The sequence below is a fragment of the Dromaius novaehollandiae genome, chromosome 1 (assembly GCF_036370855.1).
Source record: "Dromaius novaehollandiae isolate bDroNov1 chromosome 1, bDroNov1.hap1, whole genome shotgun sequence".
Classification (NCBI taxonomy): Eukaryota; Metazoa; Chordata; class Aves; order Casuariiformes; family Dromaiidae; genus Dromaius; species Dromaius novaehollandiae.
Genome location: NC_088098.1, coordinates 175226461 through 175242536, shown reverse-complemented (window position 1 = coordinate 175242536; position 16076 = coordinate 175226461). Strand labels below are relative to the sequence as shown.

Sequence of the window (16076 nt, the reverse complement as noted above, 5' to 3'; positions counted from 1 at the left end):
AGCCCTATTATAAAGAAATCTCTCTAGTATCCAGTTCTTTAATCAGAAGTGAAAACACCACATTTAGTACTTCTTATGAAAAAAAATGCCTTGTAACTATGAAACACTGTGAGAAAACAAGTATGAATTTCATTCTTGTGCGTGCAGTGAAATGATTGTAGTCTTGGTACATAGTTTTCTGCTAAAAACATCTACGTATATAAATAACTGGAGACATTAAACAGCACCTCATTCATGAAGAGAGGGTATTTATTTTAAATGTAGTTACTCAAATTTCTCAATACCAATGGCTGATTTTAAAAGTGTTTGGCTTATCCAAAAGCACTCCTCAAAAGCCTAACTGTGTGGTAGATCTAGAAGCAGTACAAGGATTTTGCTCACTAAAAAGCTATGTACTGAAATGTTCCTTACCTAAACATTTTGGGTTCTTTAATTGCCATCCAAACATTATAAAGCTCAGCATACAGTGTCAGCTGAATTTTTCCCATTGCAGAATTTTGGCAGTGAACTTTTTATGAGAATATTACTGTTTTGTGAAATATGCATCATCTATTCAAACACTACTGCAATTTACCTGAAAATGCTCCAAACTAAATTTGTACAAATATATGTGTTTTTTCTACAAATGTGTGTATTCTGACCTGTATCACAACTTAAAACTCCTGAACTTTTTATGATTTTTTTCTTTTTATGTGGACACGATACATGCCAGAATTCTCAAGCCTGTTGAAGCACTCCAGTTGAAATCATTGAGCAATAGTTTCATAGATGCCTTTATAAATCTGATATGGAATTATTTAGCTGCACTATGAGAGATCACTAGTTTTTCCTGCTTCTCTTCTCTCTTCTAAATAACTTTTATTTGCAACTTTTTTCTATTTATTTTTCTAACTGCATTTGTTTAAAAAAATCCAATTAAAGCTTTCAAAATTAGCTGCCTATTCTGATCTTATAAAATGGGTATGTTCATCTTTAATTATCAGAGAAGGGATAGTTGTGTATATATAATATTCATGCACATTACTTACCTACATTGTAGATTCAGTTTTATGTACAAAACCTTCATATATACCGTTTTTAGATTTATAGATCTGATTTTTTGATGGTAATGTTTGGATGTTAACATAAAATGCAGAAAATAACCCAAGATTGGACTTAAATTTTCAAATTCTTCATGCTGTAACTTGAAAGTAACAGAAAGACATAATCCTTACTACGTAGATCATTTGGGAAAGTACAGTTTTTGGAAAAAGGAATTTTTTCCAAAAAAAAAGCAATAATAAAAACTAATAGTACATAAAATTGTTTATTTTGTGTGTCCAGCATAAACATATTATTCAGAACATCTAATACTAGAAGCTTTTTAATAGGATAGTAGCTAGTACATTTAGGACAAAGTTTTAAAAGATGGCTTAATTGCCCAAATTCAAAAGGCTTTACAAGTCTGAGATTGGGAAATGTTAGTCTCTAGTCCCCCAGGTCACCTAAGAGTATCTTACTTAAAATATCCAAGTACCTTGACTGTAGATCCTGAAGGAAAGCAAAATAAAATGAACCAGTGGTTGCTATAAGCAATGTGTATGCGTATGACAAGTGTATTCCATAGTAAGTCCCGCGTTCCTGGACCCTGGATTCATACTTGGCTAGGTCTTGAAAGCATGATGGAATGAAACTACATGTTCTTCCCGACATTCTGGTTTCTTCTGGATGGAAACCAAAGCACAAGGAAAAGAAGTTGCTGCACTACTTTTTCCTAGAGATGAGGGACACTCATACGATGTCTCACAAAGGGCACCTTCCTCACACTCAGGCTGGAGCAGTCAGTGACCATGACTGTTGGAGCACAGCATGCTCTACACTCACTCTTCCTGCAGTATAAATCACAGAATGGTTGAGGTTGGAAGGGACCGCTGGAGTTCATCTAGTCCAACCCCTCTGCTCCAGCAGGGTCACCTAGAGCATGTTGCCCAGGATCATGTTCAGATGGCTTTTGAATATCTCCAAAGAAGGAGACTCCATAACCTCTCTGGCCAACCTGTTCCAGTGCTCAGTCACCCTCACAGTTTTCCTTATGTTCAGATGGAACTTGCTGTGTTTCAGTTTGTGCCCCTTGCTTCTCATCTTATCTCTGGCCACCACTGAGAAGAGCCTGGCTCCATCCTCTTTACACCTCCCTTCAGATACTTACACACATTGATAAGATCCCCCTTCAGTCTTCTCTTCTCCAGGCTGAACAGGCCCAGTTCTCTCAGCCATTCCTCACATGAGAGATGCTCCAGTCCCTTCATCATCTTAGTAGCCCTTTGCTGGACTCGCTTTAGTAGCTCCATGTCTCTGTTGTGTTGGGGAGCCCAGAACTGGACACTGGCAATGGTCTTCCTAATGCAACCCAGGATACCATTGGCCTTCTTGATCACAAGGGCACATTGCTGGCTCATGGTCAGCTTGTCCACCAAGGACCCCCAGGTCCTTCTCCATAGAGCTGTTTTCCAGCCAGTCAACCCCCAACCTGTCCTGGTGCATGGGGTTATTCCTCCCCAGGTGAAGGACTCTGCACTTTATCAGACTTTCTGAGGTTCCTCTCTGCCCATCTGTCCAGCCTGTTGAGGTTCCTCTGAATGGCAGCACAGCCCTTTGGTGTATCAGCTACTCCTCCCAGTCTTGTATCATCAGCAGACTTGCTGAGGGTGCACTCTGTCCCTTCGTCCAGGTCACTGATGGGTAAATTGAACAATACCGGACCCAGTGTTGACCCCTGGGGGACACCACTAGCTACAGGCCTCCAGATAGACTCTGCGCTGCTGATTACAACCCTCTGAGCTCTGCCATTCAGCCGGTTCTCAATCCGCCTCACTATCCACTCATCTAGCCCACACTTCCTGAGCTTGCCTATGAGGCTGTTATGGCAGACAGTGTCGAAAGCCTTAAATGCTGCAGTTCATCCTGTTAAGTAACGCCAAGGGTATTATATCATCCCAGTACAGCCCATTTCTCCCAACTGTTCACGTGTGTTTTTGGGTTTTTTTTAAGACCGTTCAGCCATTGGAAGATTTCTTTCAGCATAATGTTCTTTAATATATATCTGTATCATGAAGGTATTTCTACCTTACCTGGTCCTTGCAGATACGAACTTAATAAAGTTGCGTCTGATGACCCTGCTTTCTCACTCTGCTAATTTATATAGATTCCTTTGCAGTATTCTTTCAGAGGTGTATACCTTATTTCGTTTTGTCTACAACGATGAAAAAGCATCACTATTCCAAAACTACTAAATTTGAAGTCTGCACATTCTTTTGTAATTCTGTATTTCCAGGGTTTATATGTATAAGAGAAAATACATGCAGTGCTACTGAATGACATAGCATAGCCTAATTCCTGTATTTGTCCATAAATAAAGAAAATTAGGACAATATTGACATGACTGTACATGGATCAGTCATGTCATGTTGCTTCAGAAGGGGAAGAAGCAGTGTAACTAGAATAGGTTCTATTCCATAGATGAAATTGAACCTTGAAACCAAACTTCTGGTTAGTGATAAACACTGATGTATGTGCTTGTTAAGTACACTATTTGAGGCATACAAAAACCTTTTGTTATTGCTCTTCTATTAAGTTTGTGAGTCATTCTCTAAAAGAATTGGTTTCTGCTGTTAGGAAGTACTTAAAGGCCAAGAAAAGTTGAAATATCAGTAGGTTACAACACATGAACCGAGGAACAAATAGCACAACCATTTCATTATGATTAAAAATGGCACAGAAGATAAAATTCTTGAAAAAATAATCTCTGTAGTGTTTCACAAATGTTACTGCTTTCCTTTTAAATAACTTTCATTAATGCAACTTAAGCAATTTGGTCAAAGTATAAAATTTTTCTGAGAATTAATGAATGCCTAGAAGGAATTGACAATCATAATATACAGTGCAGGGCTTGTAAAGAACTGTCAGGAAATCCCCACACCAAAGAATGATATTGCTTATTTAAAACAAGCTGATGATACACAGCCAATTAAAGAAAAAGTTAATTTATTTCATTGATCATTTCTGGGAAGTAAATACTGGGAATATTAAAAAATCTGTGTTTGAAACATATGTAATTGCTCCATATTTTAATATACTTTTGAATCTCGTGACGTATATTCAGTACTGCATATTTGCACTCCACATGCTGAATTGCTTTTTGCTGAGTTGTTTATTTATATTATACTTTTTCATAAAACCTATTTAGTTGAGTCATGATAGTGGTGGATAATATTGCTCTTCTAAAAAAAAAAATCTTTGCAGCTATTATAACGAAATAGATAATAAATAGGCTTTATGGAATGCATTAATCTGAGGTTTATTGTTGGAATCTGATGTTGGGGCTGAATATGAAAATACATTTAATTACATTAGAAGAGTTGCTGCCTAGGCTTAGAATGTGTATGCTAAACGTTTCAAATGTTCATATTCTATAACTACTAAAACAAAGGACAATTAAAATTAAACTTGACCTTGTGTTACAAAAGCATGCTACTATGCTAAAACTGTTTTCATAACTTTGTTCACGAAACAATGTCCTGGATTCTCTTATAGTATAAAACAATAAATGGCAAAAATAGATTTACTATTTTTGCCGAAATTACCAAGCTGAGAGGGAGTTGGAGTATGTTCTTCCTTGTATTTGTTATTTACAAATTTCTAAATACAGTATTATCAAAACAGGTAGTTTTGAGGGAACGATGTGTGCTGCTATTAGTGATTCGTGATTAGTGATTAAAAATAAAGGAATCAAAAAGTTGTTTTGATATGGAAGTGTAAATATAGGGAACCTTACTTTTATTTATAAAACGAGCCCATTTTACCTAGAAGAAACGATTAGATTATAATAGAATGTTCTGAAAATATTTTTAAATTACCCTTCAGAGAATCAAAGAAAAAATGTTTTAGAATGATTTTGAATAGCATTTCTGTTTGACTAAAGTAAAATTTTGTATGTATCTGTGGATTCAGACCCATTTATAAAAAAATTCCAATGCTTGAACATATAGCAGGATCATTTGCTATATTTACTTGAGCAGATTTTCATTGTTGCCAGTATTTAGCTTTAGAAAATGCTTGTTTCAACCAGAATACAAGATTAAAAGAGATTATCTGTTGCTATTACCGTATTGCCTGTCCTCTTTCTACCAGTCTTTTAAATAAAGAGAAGACAGCTTTGCTGCGTGTCAAGAATCAAATGGCAACAGATTTGGAGAGACTTCTAAATCATCGTGAGGTAATTTTCCTATTTTAGCATTACTACCATAAATGTGTTTTCTCTCTCCTCCCTGTTAAATCATGGGGAAAGCTTGGTTTAGTTCAGTTTGCTTTGTTGTTTAATTTTGTCTCTGTAGTTTTCAGAAACATAGGTGATAGTGTCTGTCAGGCACCCAGGAGGTTCTGAGTTGTACTCTGAGCTGCTAATTTCTCTCTGTCTTACTTCTCTGGCCAGCGGACCTAGTCTCACTGTCCTTTCTTTTTCTTGTGCGTATAACAGATATGCCTCGCAGTCTTTGGTGTTTTGGCAAGGATTTAACAAGTATCTAGGTAAAGGTGATGTATTGATATACACTGCTTGTATTCTTCAAGGCCTGCATGTGCCACAGTATGCCCAGAATCTCCCATCACTCCCCAGTCGTCGAGACCAGAAGCCTGGACGGAGCATTCCACAGTTCACTTCCGGTACACACATCAGAGTTTCTTTTCAACTCCAGGATAGGATTTGGGTAGAGGAGACAGGATGGTAGGCACCCAGATTTCATCCAGACAAGAGTCAGCATAATTCTATATGTTCTTACCTGAGTTTCATCCACGCAAGGAGTCAGGATGCTTCCGCAATATGTTCTTAGATCTAAAAGTGGGAAGTATGTGAAGTCTTATACGTAAGTTAACTTTAGGGGGACTCCCAAAGGCTTTTGTCAAGATCCCTCTCTAAACAATCGTAAGAGACTAAACTGTCATGGGGTTTGAGAGAAAATTCTTTTGCAGATTAAATGTCTGAAAAAAGGATAGAAATAAGTGAAGCTTACTAAAGGAGTCCCACAGATAAAATGATCTGAAGAGGAGTGACTAGTGATACAAAAGTTTGCTGATGTTACAAAATATTCAGGATAAAAAACAAAAGCTGACCGTGAGGAGTTGTTAAATGATCTCTCAGAGCTGCTGAATAATTTGGCAAGGACTTGCAGAGAAAATACAGTGTTAGTAAATCTAAAATGATTAATGTTATTAAAAACAGCATTAGCTATATATGTACATGGTGATGGGATCTAAATTACCTGTTACCTCTTCAGAAAGAGAAGATAGAGTCATTACATGAATAGTTCTGTGAAAATATCCTTTCAATTCTCAGACCGGAAGAGAAGCGATGGGGAGATTCCTTCCAAGGGATCTGCAACTCTCTTATATCATTCTTTCTGTGATTGCATTATCACTGCTTATAATGCCATTATTTCTATAGAAACCTGACTGTCCGTGCACCTATCCAAGTCCCCTCACTCACACCTCCAGAACTGTTCTCCTTCATCTCCTTCCCTTGCTATTCCCCTCAAATTCCCTTCTCAGATTAGTTCACCAAAATTATCGTGAATTGGTCCAAACCAGTTTGTCTGTGCTGACCAGTTACAAAACCGTTTTCTGTTAAAACCAAACCAAAATGATCTCACTGACAGCTGAGCCTAGGTGAGCCTCAACTTAAGTGAAAACTGTACTCATTCTGTTCCCTGACTGCAGACTCAAATAGGAAAGGATCAACTGAAATGAAAGTAAAAGAGAACACAAGTTTTTAACTTGTTTACTCTCTGCGCTGAATCACACTGGGTGGCCGTCTGATGCAATTTCCTCCTGGAAGAGTTTTTGCATTTAACACTCTGCATTTATTGTAGTGCTTGTGAAAAGTTCCATGCATTGAGATTAAAATAGTCTAATTACAGAACAGAGTGTAACTGAACATGCTTCTCTGTAATATCCTGCAGGTGTCATTGGCCTGGCAGAATCATCTGTAGGTACATCAGAAGTGATCATTTGCTACCTGTTATTTCTGGTGTCTGATTCCACCCCTTATGTCCAAATTTCAGATATAAGATTATGTTTGAGGTTAATGTTCAATTTGGGTTATAGTTTTGTTTGCTTTTTTATTTTATTTCTAGAGGAATAATTTACCATAACACAAAATAATTTTTATGTAAAATTCAGCTTTCTCTTTTTTTTTGCAAAATTACAACGTTATTATAAAATACTTTGTAGGGGGAAAATTCAGAACTTCATTATTTCATTTATATTTTCCTAAGCCTGCATTCAGTAAATAATTAGAAAAAACAAAATCCAGTGTGCTATTATATTTGATGATCCTGATGATCAGAGGACTCATATCACAGCTCAATCACTCAATAAAGATTGGAATATTATTTCTTCTAGCAAAGCAATCATCTGCTCTTGCTATTACAAAGCAGTAGTTTTCTCAGCTCAGTTGTTTTTAAAGATATTCAGATATTTTTCCAAGTCTTTTCTTAACTTGATTTGGTATCTTTGATATGGCTATGAAATTGTGTATACTGTTGGAGGACACATATGAGATAATAGGTAGGATTCACTTCCTAATTTCTTCACCTCCGGGAAAATCTTTCAATCAATGCTGATATAAAAAAAATGTTATTTTTTTATTTCTGTTACGGAATATTTTCTAAAAAAGGAAAGACAGCTTTAGGAGTGTTTTTTCTTTTAAGTAAGGAATGGATGCAGAACCAATCAATTGTACAAATTTTTTTTCCTATTTTTTGACAAATATAAAGGTCAGGAAAAGCACAACATCTAATCATTTTTCTTTGGTACAGTGGCATAGTTTTGGCAACCACATAACTGGGTGTTCTTATTCCTGGCTAAGCTTTCAGATGATTCCAACCCCGGATTTTTTTTTTTTTTGCTGATTTGATGTTTCTGTAAATAATAGAATATAATATGTCAGTCACATATAATTTCTTTATCAGAGTTGATGATTACAGTGAATGAAATCTGCCTAAACTGTAATTTCAAACACACTTTTTGAAAAATTTGGTTCTGAAATTAAACCAAGTACCTGGTCGCTTGTGTGCAGCAGGAGCTTGTGGAGCAAACTAAGATTATGAAGTCAATAAAATTAATTTAAAAGTTTTATACATGAAACCCACTGCTATTTATTAATATTATAGAAAAAAAATAAAGAATTTTCCAGGTAATTGATTTACATGTTTGCTATTATAGGAATAATATGAAATGAGAAGACTGATGACTTAGTCGTGTATTTCTTTCAAAATGTACTGTTCCTACCACTTCTCTCCAGAAGTCTGCTTCCAAGTAGCTATGCCTTGGGTGCCTAGTTCTAGGAGTGTTGTATCAACCAACATGCATTGCAGCTGATTAAAGCCAGTATCAAGTGATAAATAAAGAAAGGTCTTAGCAATGTTTTGTAAGAAAACTACAGAATTTCTGCCTTAAAGCTGCACAGCATTCTTTACGTCCAAATAACCCTATGACTGTCTATGTAAACTATTCCTGATACACAACCATTCACTGCTTCATGTCATTTCACTGCTTAAAATTTTCAAACTGCAGCCAGCAGTGCAAGCAGGGCTGAATAACGTAGGCCTTATAAAAGAGAAAGCAAATGCTTGAGTCTGAAAAAGGCTTTATGATGAATATTGCTCTTACCCTCAACATTAAAAAATTGAGCAAATGTTTCCAAAATGTTTTTATAGTTTTGTCAAATTTCTTTATGTATCTGTTAAAAATAGGCCATATTAGCCATACCTAACAGTTTTACCTAACAGTGATGATGTTTTACAAGTCACATATGTAGAAAAGGATAGTTACTGAAAAGTAGCATTAGAAGTTGCATATTTGCGGAAAGAAAACTGTGAAATGCTAGTAGTATGCAAAAGACTAAGAAGCAAACAAATAATCAAAAGTTATTTTTCAGAAAATATGTGAAAATAACAAGTAGCATTCTCTCTAATTTGGTTTTGTGTTTACCTTTCCTCACTTCTATTGGTTCCTAATGCAGCCTTTTATTTTTTAACTTTAATGCAGGCCTCTTACAGTAGTCTTACTTTTTAAGATTTCCCTGAAAGGCACTTAATTGTCTCACATATTGAAATTTTTGTACAAGATAGGACAACTTAGTTTATAGTGAATTAGTGAGTTAGTCTTCAAGTAGATTTCTTTACCACCTTAATATGACCATTATAAAAATATACAGAACCATCACAATTTCACAGTAAATATCCCTGCTGATACTAAAAAAAAAAAGTTGTCTAATCTTGAGCTAATTAAAACTTATTTTGTTTAGACAATGTGCATTTTTAAATATAGGTCTACAGTCTGTAACTACTGAATTACAAAATCTGATACAAATATGCATTATGGTTTTGAATGTTTTGTACATGCTATCATATAATGTAATCACTATCAGTCCTTTTTTTTAAGTCATCACCCGTACTATATTGTCATTTCTTGTTAGGAATTACCTTATTTCCCTTGTGTTTGCAAGAACATTAGAATCCATAGAATGGATAAACCCAGGATATTTGTAGTTAAGATAAATTGAAGTTTAAGTATGTTAAAATTACAAGCAAAATGCCAAAACAACCTTATGCTGCCTTAAAGGACAGTTGCAATAACTATATGGTTTTGATTTAAGGTATTTCAACATGTGTGGTCTTGGATTATATTAACTCTTTTTAATGAAAAGTTAGGGTTTGAGGGTTTTTTTTTTCAATTTTATCTCCATGTGATATCAGTTAGATTTATAATGCTTGCTTTGGAGGTAATTATAGCATTTCTGTACATTTGTGCAGAAATGTACCTGTGTGCTTAATCTTACTTTCCTTCTCACGTATTTTAAATTTGGGGGAGAAAAGTTAAATATTTAAGTTCTGAACTATGGAAGAATTCATACAGGGCTCCTATGTGAGCTCTTTTATTACAGAAAAAAATGACACTAGATATTATTTCATGTAATAAAATCGTTCATTATTTTAAAATTATGTGGACAGAACTAAGCTAATTTGAAGATGATTATATTTTACTGTGGAAAATTAACATCAAAAGTGGTCATTTGGCTATATGCATTCATAAAAGATTGGGTCCATTCATATGGGAGAGAAATGGAAGCTTTTTTGAACTTTGGCCCAAATTCTTAATTTTTTCTTGGCCTTCTCTTTCCTTTTTTTCCTGAACTAATGAGTAAATGAACGTGGAAAACTTTTTAATCTAGCTTCTCATTTATATCATTGAGTGTCTGCTGGTAGCATAAAAACTCCTTTTTTCTTCATATGGGTAGGTTCAAACTTTACTGTTTGAGAGTGAGTTCAGTTACATTACTGCAAGCCATCAGTTTCTAGAATCAGGCTGAGATTGTGTTATTAAGGACTCATCCTATGAAGGTTAGATCCTTCATTGTGCTGCTTCCCTCCTTGAACTATCAGAAGGAACTGGGGTATGCAGTATTGTGATGCTGTTTGTAAAGCCCTCAATGCAAGATAGCGAGTACAGTTATTAATACAGCCAAATTTTTCAGATGGTTGAAGAACCTAGGAAATTTTATATGTATTGTCAGGATAACCAGTAGTGTTTTTCATTGCTTTTCCAGATCCATCAGAAGCTTAAAATATTATTTGTAGGAGCAAGGGGTCTCCTGTTAATAACCTTCTAGTAAACAGTGCTGGTTTTTTTAAAGAATATTTCAAATCCAGGAGTTTTTTGTATTATTATTTGTAGTTTGTCTTATCTTTTTAATCAGTCACACTTTTGACTGTCTAACTGTAGATGACCAAACCACACAAAGACTTGTGGTCTTGATTCATCCCACTCTATCTTAGGCACTTACCTTATACCTGCAAGTGAGGAACCTTTTTTGCCCTAATATCTCTGTATAATCAGAGAGGCATGAGAGGAAAGGATATTCCTTCAGATAATAAATCAGGATGAAATTACACATTACGGCTGAGTTGACCCAATAGCTAACAAGGCCTCACTTCTTTGTTCCTGGCTTATTCTCTTCCCACATCTTGCACCAACTCTGGCACTTCTCTAATCCTGCACCAAGACCATTCAGATAACAAAACAGAAATCTAACATGGCCCCCCCCAAAAAAGTGGAATTGCTATCTGTTAGGTTAGCAGGTTGAATCATCTTTGGAAAGGGTCCAGCAAGCAAAAGAGCAAGTAAAAATATTTGTATGTCAATATTACTGGGGAAGGGGGGAAAGGCGTTTTGTGTCCAGACCCGCACAAACACACTAAGCTTCTGTGCCATCCTTTGAAACTTTATCCTTTATTAAGTGCTAAAGTTAGATGGGATGAATCCCCTAGGTCTTTTTAGCTGCAGCTCTTGATCCATGATTCCATTTATCTGTTTGTTTGAGGATTTTTTTTTCTTTTCTTCCAACACTTAGCCTTTGAGTAAAAGAAATATTTACCATGAGTTCTGTGATCTTGGCATTTCCACTGGCTTTCATGCTTGGTGCAGTTGTTAATATTTTGGAACATCAGAAGTGCAATTTTAAGCTTTATCCATTGGCTTCCAAACTTCTGATAAAAACTTGGAAGAACAGTCTGTCAGCACTCAGATGTTTGGCAAGAAGCTTTAGTAATCGTTTTCTGAGGTTACATTTAAGAGGTTATAAATTTGCTATGCTTTGATGTATGGCATTGTACTATTTCTTCCAATATTTAAGATGCAGACTTATCATTGTAGAGTAAAGCAATAACGTGCAAAATCAAAACTATTTATTTAGCATTTATAAATGCAAAGTATAGAAACTGATTTCTAAATCTTTCTAAAATCAATCTAAAATGAACAAACTGCTGTAGTATGGAGTTGGTAATTTTTATTTCTACAAAAAGAGCAAGTTTAAGAAATGGGGATTTTACCTTTACTTTTTAAATATACATAGTCTAGGAGGCATGAAAAGAAACAAAAGTGAGACAGTGAGGTAAAAGATGCCAACGGAATGTTATTAAATAGGTCATCTGCTAAGTGTTAAGAACAGTTTCAGTTTGCTTAAATATAGGGGTTTTAATGTTAGTTTACACTATTTTCTTTTTCTAAAACTGCTTGAAATCACCTGTGTGCAATGCTCAGTAAGTCTGGCAATACAGGAATTTTTAATCTATAAAATTAAAACTAACAATGTGAAACTGTTGTAGTAGGAAATAAAAGGATAAAATTTATGACATTAACAATGCAAATGAAGGTTGTTTATTTATTTATTTTACTTATTTATTTATTTATTCATTACCTTCCTATAACATAGTTGTTTATACAGACATGATTAGTTATCAGCACATGAATGTCATATACTGGTAAAAAGGTATGAAAATTGGCTGAGGTTTTATCTCCTTTCCACATCTGTGCGCTTGGGGTATATTAGCAGCTGTGCATACGAGTGATAGAATGTGAGCTTGCTGAACTAGTCACCTGCATTATTGACACATTGATGTGTTACTGTGGCAAAGCTCTTGAAGTGAGGTTAGCAACCAGAAATCAGGCTCTGGCTATCTGCTATGAGAAGGAGTAGAAAACTTGTGGCAGTAGTTTAAATAAACCTATTTGATGTCAATCAGTTAAACAGATGCAAACACATGGGGTTTGGTTGCTGTGTGTTTACTTAAGTCAGTTTAGCCTATGTCAGTAAACTGTTGCGGCACTTTAATAGAAGTGAAGGCTAAATCTGTCTTAATATCTGTGCCCGAATTGGTATGAATTTTAAACTGAGCTAAAATAGAATTTATTTAGGCTAGCTACTGAAAGCCCTCATTGTTTTTGAATCACATTGAAGTATAAAAGGCTGCTGTTTACCTGTTCTTGCTGAGAATAACCTACCTAGGTTAGTGTTAAAATGTTGATTGCCTAAGTGAGTATTATGTTGAATTTATATTCTAATTAGCAAGTCAAAAGCTTTCCAGATCTGATGTATAACTCACCATTTATGAGTAAGCATAATGCTTTTTTTTACTTCCATGTATCTCTTCCCCTTTTCCAGATTTTCACTGTTTCTTAACAATATGACAAAATAATCCTTTTTAATAACTGAATATTTATCTGACCTTCTTAACTGTAACTGAACACCTCACAAATATTACAACTCAATGCAGAAAAGTATTATTAGCCCTGTTTTGTAGAAGCAACAACCACAATGAAAGAAATGGTTGTTTGCTCAAAACTCTACAGAGTATGTGGTAGAGGCATGAGTTAATCCAAGAATCTTTGTGTCTTAATGCTGTCTCTTAGTCACAGCCACTCTTCTTTCTTTACTTTTTTCAGAGTTTAAAAGCCTGAGAAGAAAACCTTGTTAGCATTTATTTTTCCTTACTAGATACAAATTGCCTCTTTTGTTAAGTATTCTAATTATATGTGAAGTGATTTTAATTTGGAAGTAATATCACAAACAAATTTTTGCTTTGTATTGTTCTGAGAATTTACAGTCAAATTTATTTTTTAATACTTGTCTCTCGAAAAGGCCATTTTCCAAAGTCCTGTGAGTCTCTTAAAAAAATCTAACCTTTTTTAATTTTAACTGTAGGATGGGTATTTTATATTTAATTTTCACAATCAATATGCATGCACCTATATACTACATGTACACTTTTGAATAATGATGTTTAGTTTTGATCTTTATTCCAGGAATCATGTCTATACTACTAAATAAAGGAAGGCCAGAGACTTATCCTTGTCCCTGGAACCAAATGGCACAGCCAGATTGCTTGCATACTGCTTGTAACTATTGCCCTCTAGACCAGATCAGGTGTATCCACAGTGTGTAGCAGTCTGGGCCGGTCTCCTCTGGGCTCATATGGTGCCTTTTTTACCTAACAGACAGATGTTATTTTTGTTGAGGTTTTTTGTTTTGTTTTTAACTCAAAGTATCTGAACTAATGTAAAGGCTGAAAGTGATGTGAAGGCATATGACATGCGTGAGGATGCAAAGCCTGCTGGGATAGTGTTGGAAAACTGTGCAGGACCAAAGGAGACAAATTTGGTGCAATTTTACCCATCCCGGCTCTTGGAACCTGTTCCAGAAACGTTTCTAGAACCATACCCAGATGAGAACTAGTTGAAGTGGCCCGAAACAGAACGGGGGAACAAGCTAATACTTCTGCAGTGTAGATTGTCAGGGCTCAGTGCTCAAGCTCACTCCCTGGCACTATTCCGTTCGGCAGTTCTGATACAGCCAGACAGATTGGGTTGTATTGTCTTTAGTCAGCCACTTTTACAGAACTCTAGTTCTCTTTTCTTTATTTTCAGCTGGTTCTAGAAAAGCAGTCTCTATAATAAGTCTTCTTTGCTAGCTTCAGTAGTACTCTTTCACTAGCTGAAAAAAGAAAAAAATACACAAAGGGCTGGAGCTCTAATGTGAATGAGATTAGAAGTGTAGCTTGTTTTATTCAAGCAAACAGATGATCTGATAAGGTACAAGAAGAGGAGAGAAACATAAGGCAGCATTGTGTAGGAAATGAGTAAGAACAGAGAGAAGGAACAAAAGAGAGAGGAAGGTAAAATTAAGAACAGAAAATAGGTATTTCATTATCTTTAAAAATGCAGAAAGACTAACTTTTTTTTGCTTTTTCAATAAAATGTTGCCAGTGCATTTTCCAACGTGCGTATAAGATTGGAGAGAGTCTGTGTGATCCCATAAGAGGAGCAGCTAATTAGACCTGTTAAGATATGCATAGTTTGTTGATGGCCCTAAGACTTCTCCAGAGCTCCTATAAGTAAACAGGCTAAGGATCCAGAGGATTTCTATAAATCTTGAATACTAGGCTTTAAATATCGTCATATGAATTATCAGAAGCATTTGCGATTCAGTGACGTTGGTCAGAAATTTTAACATTTCCGGAGTCCAGAGACAACTTCTCTTTTATTCTTGTGGTGTTTCTCTGATTCTCAGTCTACTAGATGGAGAACCTGGGAGTCTGTATGCTTATACATACGCACCTCACACCATTATCCTGTGCAAAACCCCATTACTTCTCAATTATCATCCCTTTATCTGGCCAATGAAGAAAAGATGGGATATTGTAATTCTTTTTCTCTTTTGAGGAGATGCAAAGTCTCCTGAAGTGTCTGTGCTTCACCTCACTTTGACCAGTTGCTGTTACGTTCACGTTTATCTTTCTTACCTTTGTATTCTCCCTAGTGGACATCCTTTGCTGCTAAACTCCCTACTCCCACGGTTTCTTTCCATCTCAGGAATGACCTCAAGGGTTCCAGATGACTTTTCAGCATTTCATTATTAGTCATACTTTAAAGTATGGCTAATACTATCCTTAGCTGTAATTAAATTATGCTGAAGAAGATTGACTAGAAGTAACTTAGGTCAGAAAGCCAATGTATTGGATTTAGGAACTTTGAGAGTAGCAACAGCTGCTATCTGCAAAATCAGAGGTAGAGAGAAGTTCAGAGGCTCATAAAAAGCTTTTGAGTAGCAAGGGGGAGGACAGAACGTGTTTAATGAGGGATGGAAGCTTAGTGGATAAAAGGACAACTGCTTTGTTGGAGGGAGTGGAAGGAAGGGGTATTGGCAGGGGTTGGGAAGACATGACTGAAAAGAAGGGATTGGTAACAGGTGACTTAAAACAGTCTCTAGCTCTGCTTCTTTCCTCTCTTTTCTGTTTAAAAGATTGTACATGATAATGTCAGAATTATTTGTGTTTCCAGAGTGAATGACTTCCTGCTCATCTATGTGCTGCAACTTGTTTTATATAAAAAAACTGCTGATGTACAATGCTTAGCTCTCTTTTTAAATGTTAAGCCAGAGTAATTATCATTTTTCTTATGCTACGTTTATGTTCCAAGATTCTAGTTTCTATTAATGTTCTGCATGTTTTCTAAGTAGATTACAGGGACATTTCTGCATCACAAGTAAGCCCTGGAGCTATTCTCAGCTTAAAGCTTGGAGAAACAAAGTGACATTTACATTGCTAAATGAGTGTAGAGAAGTTTCTAGCTCGTATTTTACAAGGAAAAATATGCTCCTAAGCAATATTTCTCATTTTTGTTAGGCATTCTGTTGATGTCAAGCT

At 35.6% G+C, this 16076-nt stretch overlaps 1 protein-coding gene across 2 annotated transcripts in view; it reads left to right on the top strand.

Annotated features, from left to right (window-relative positions):
- The window catches only part of PIBF1 (progesterone immunomodulatory binding factor 1), a 131542-nt gene that overhangs the window by 95717 nt on the left and 19749 nt on the right, over positions 1 to 16076 (top strand). Inside the window, exons 16-17 of one of the 2 annotated variants that reach the window (XM_064504765.1) lie at positions 5170 to 5254; positions 5608 to 5700. In XM_064504765.1, the coding sequence (XP_064360835.1) occupies positions 5170 to 5254; positions 5608 to 5700 (178 nt within the window). The remainder of the gene's footprint in view (positions 1 to 5169; positions 5255 to 5607; positions 5701 to 16076) is intronic. The other variant, XM_064504766.1, reaches the window with a different exon arrangement.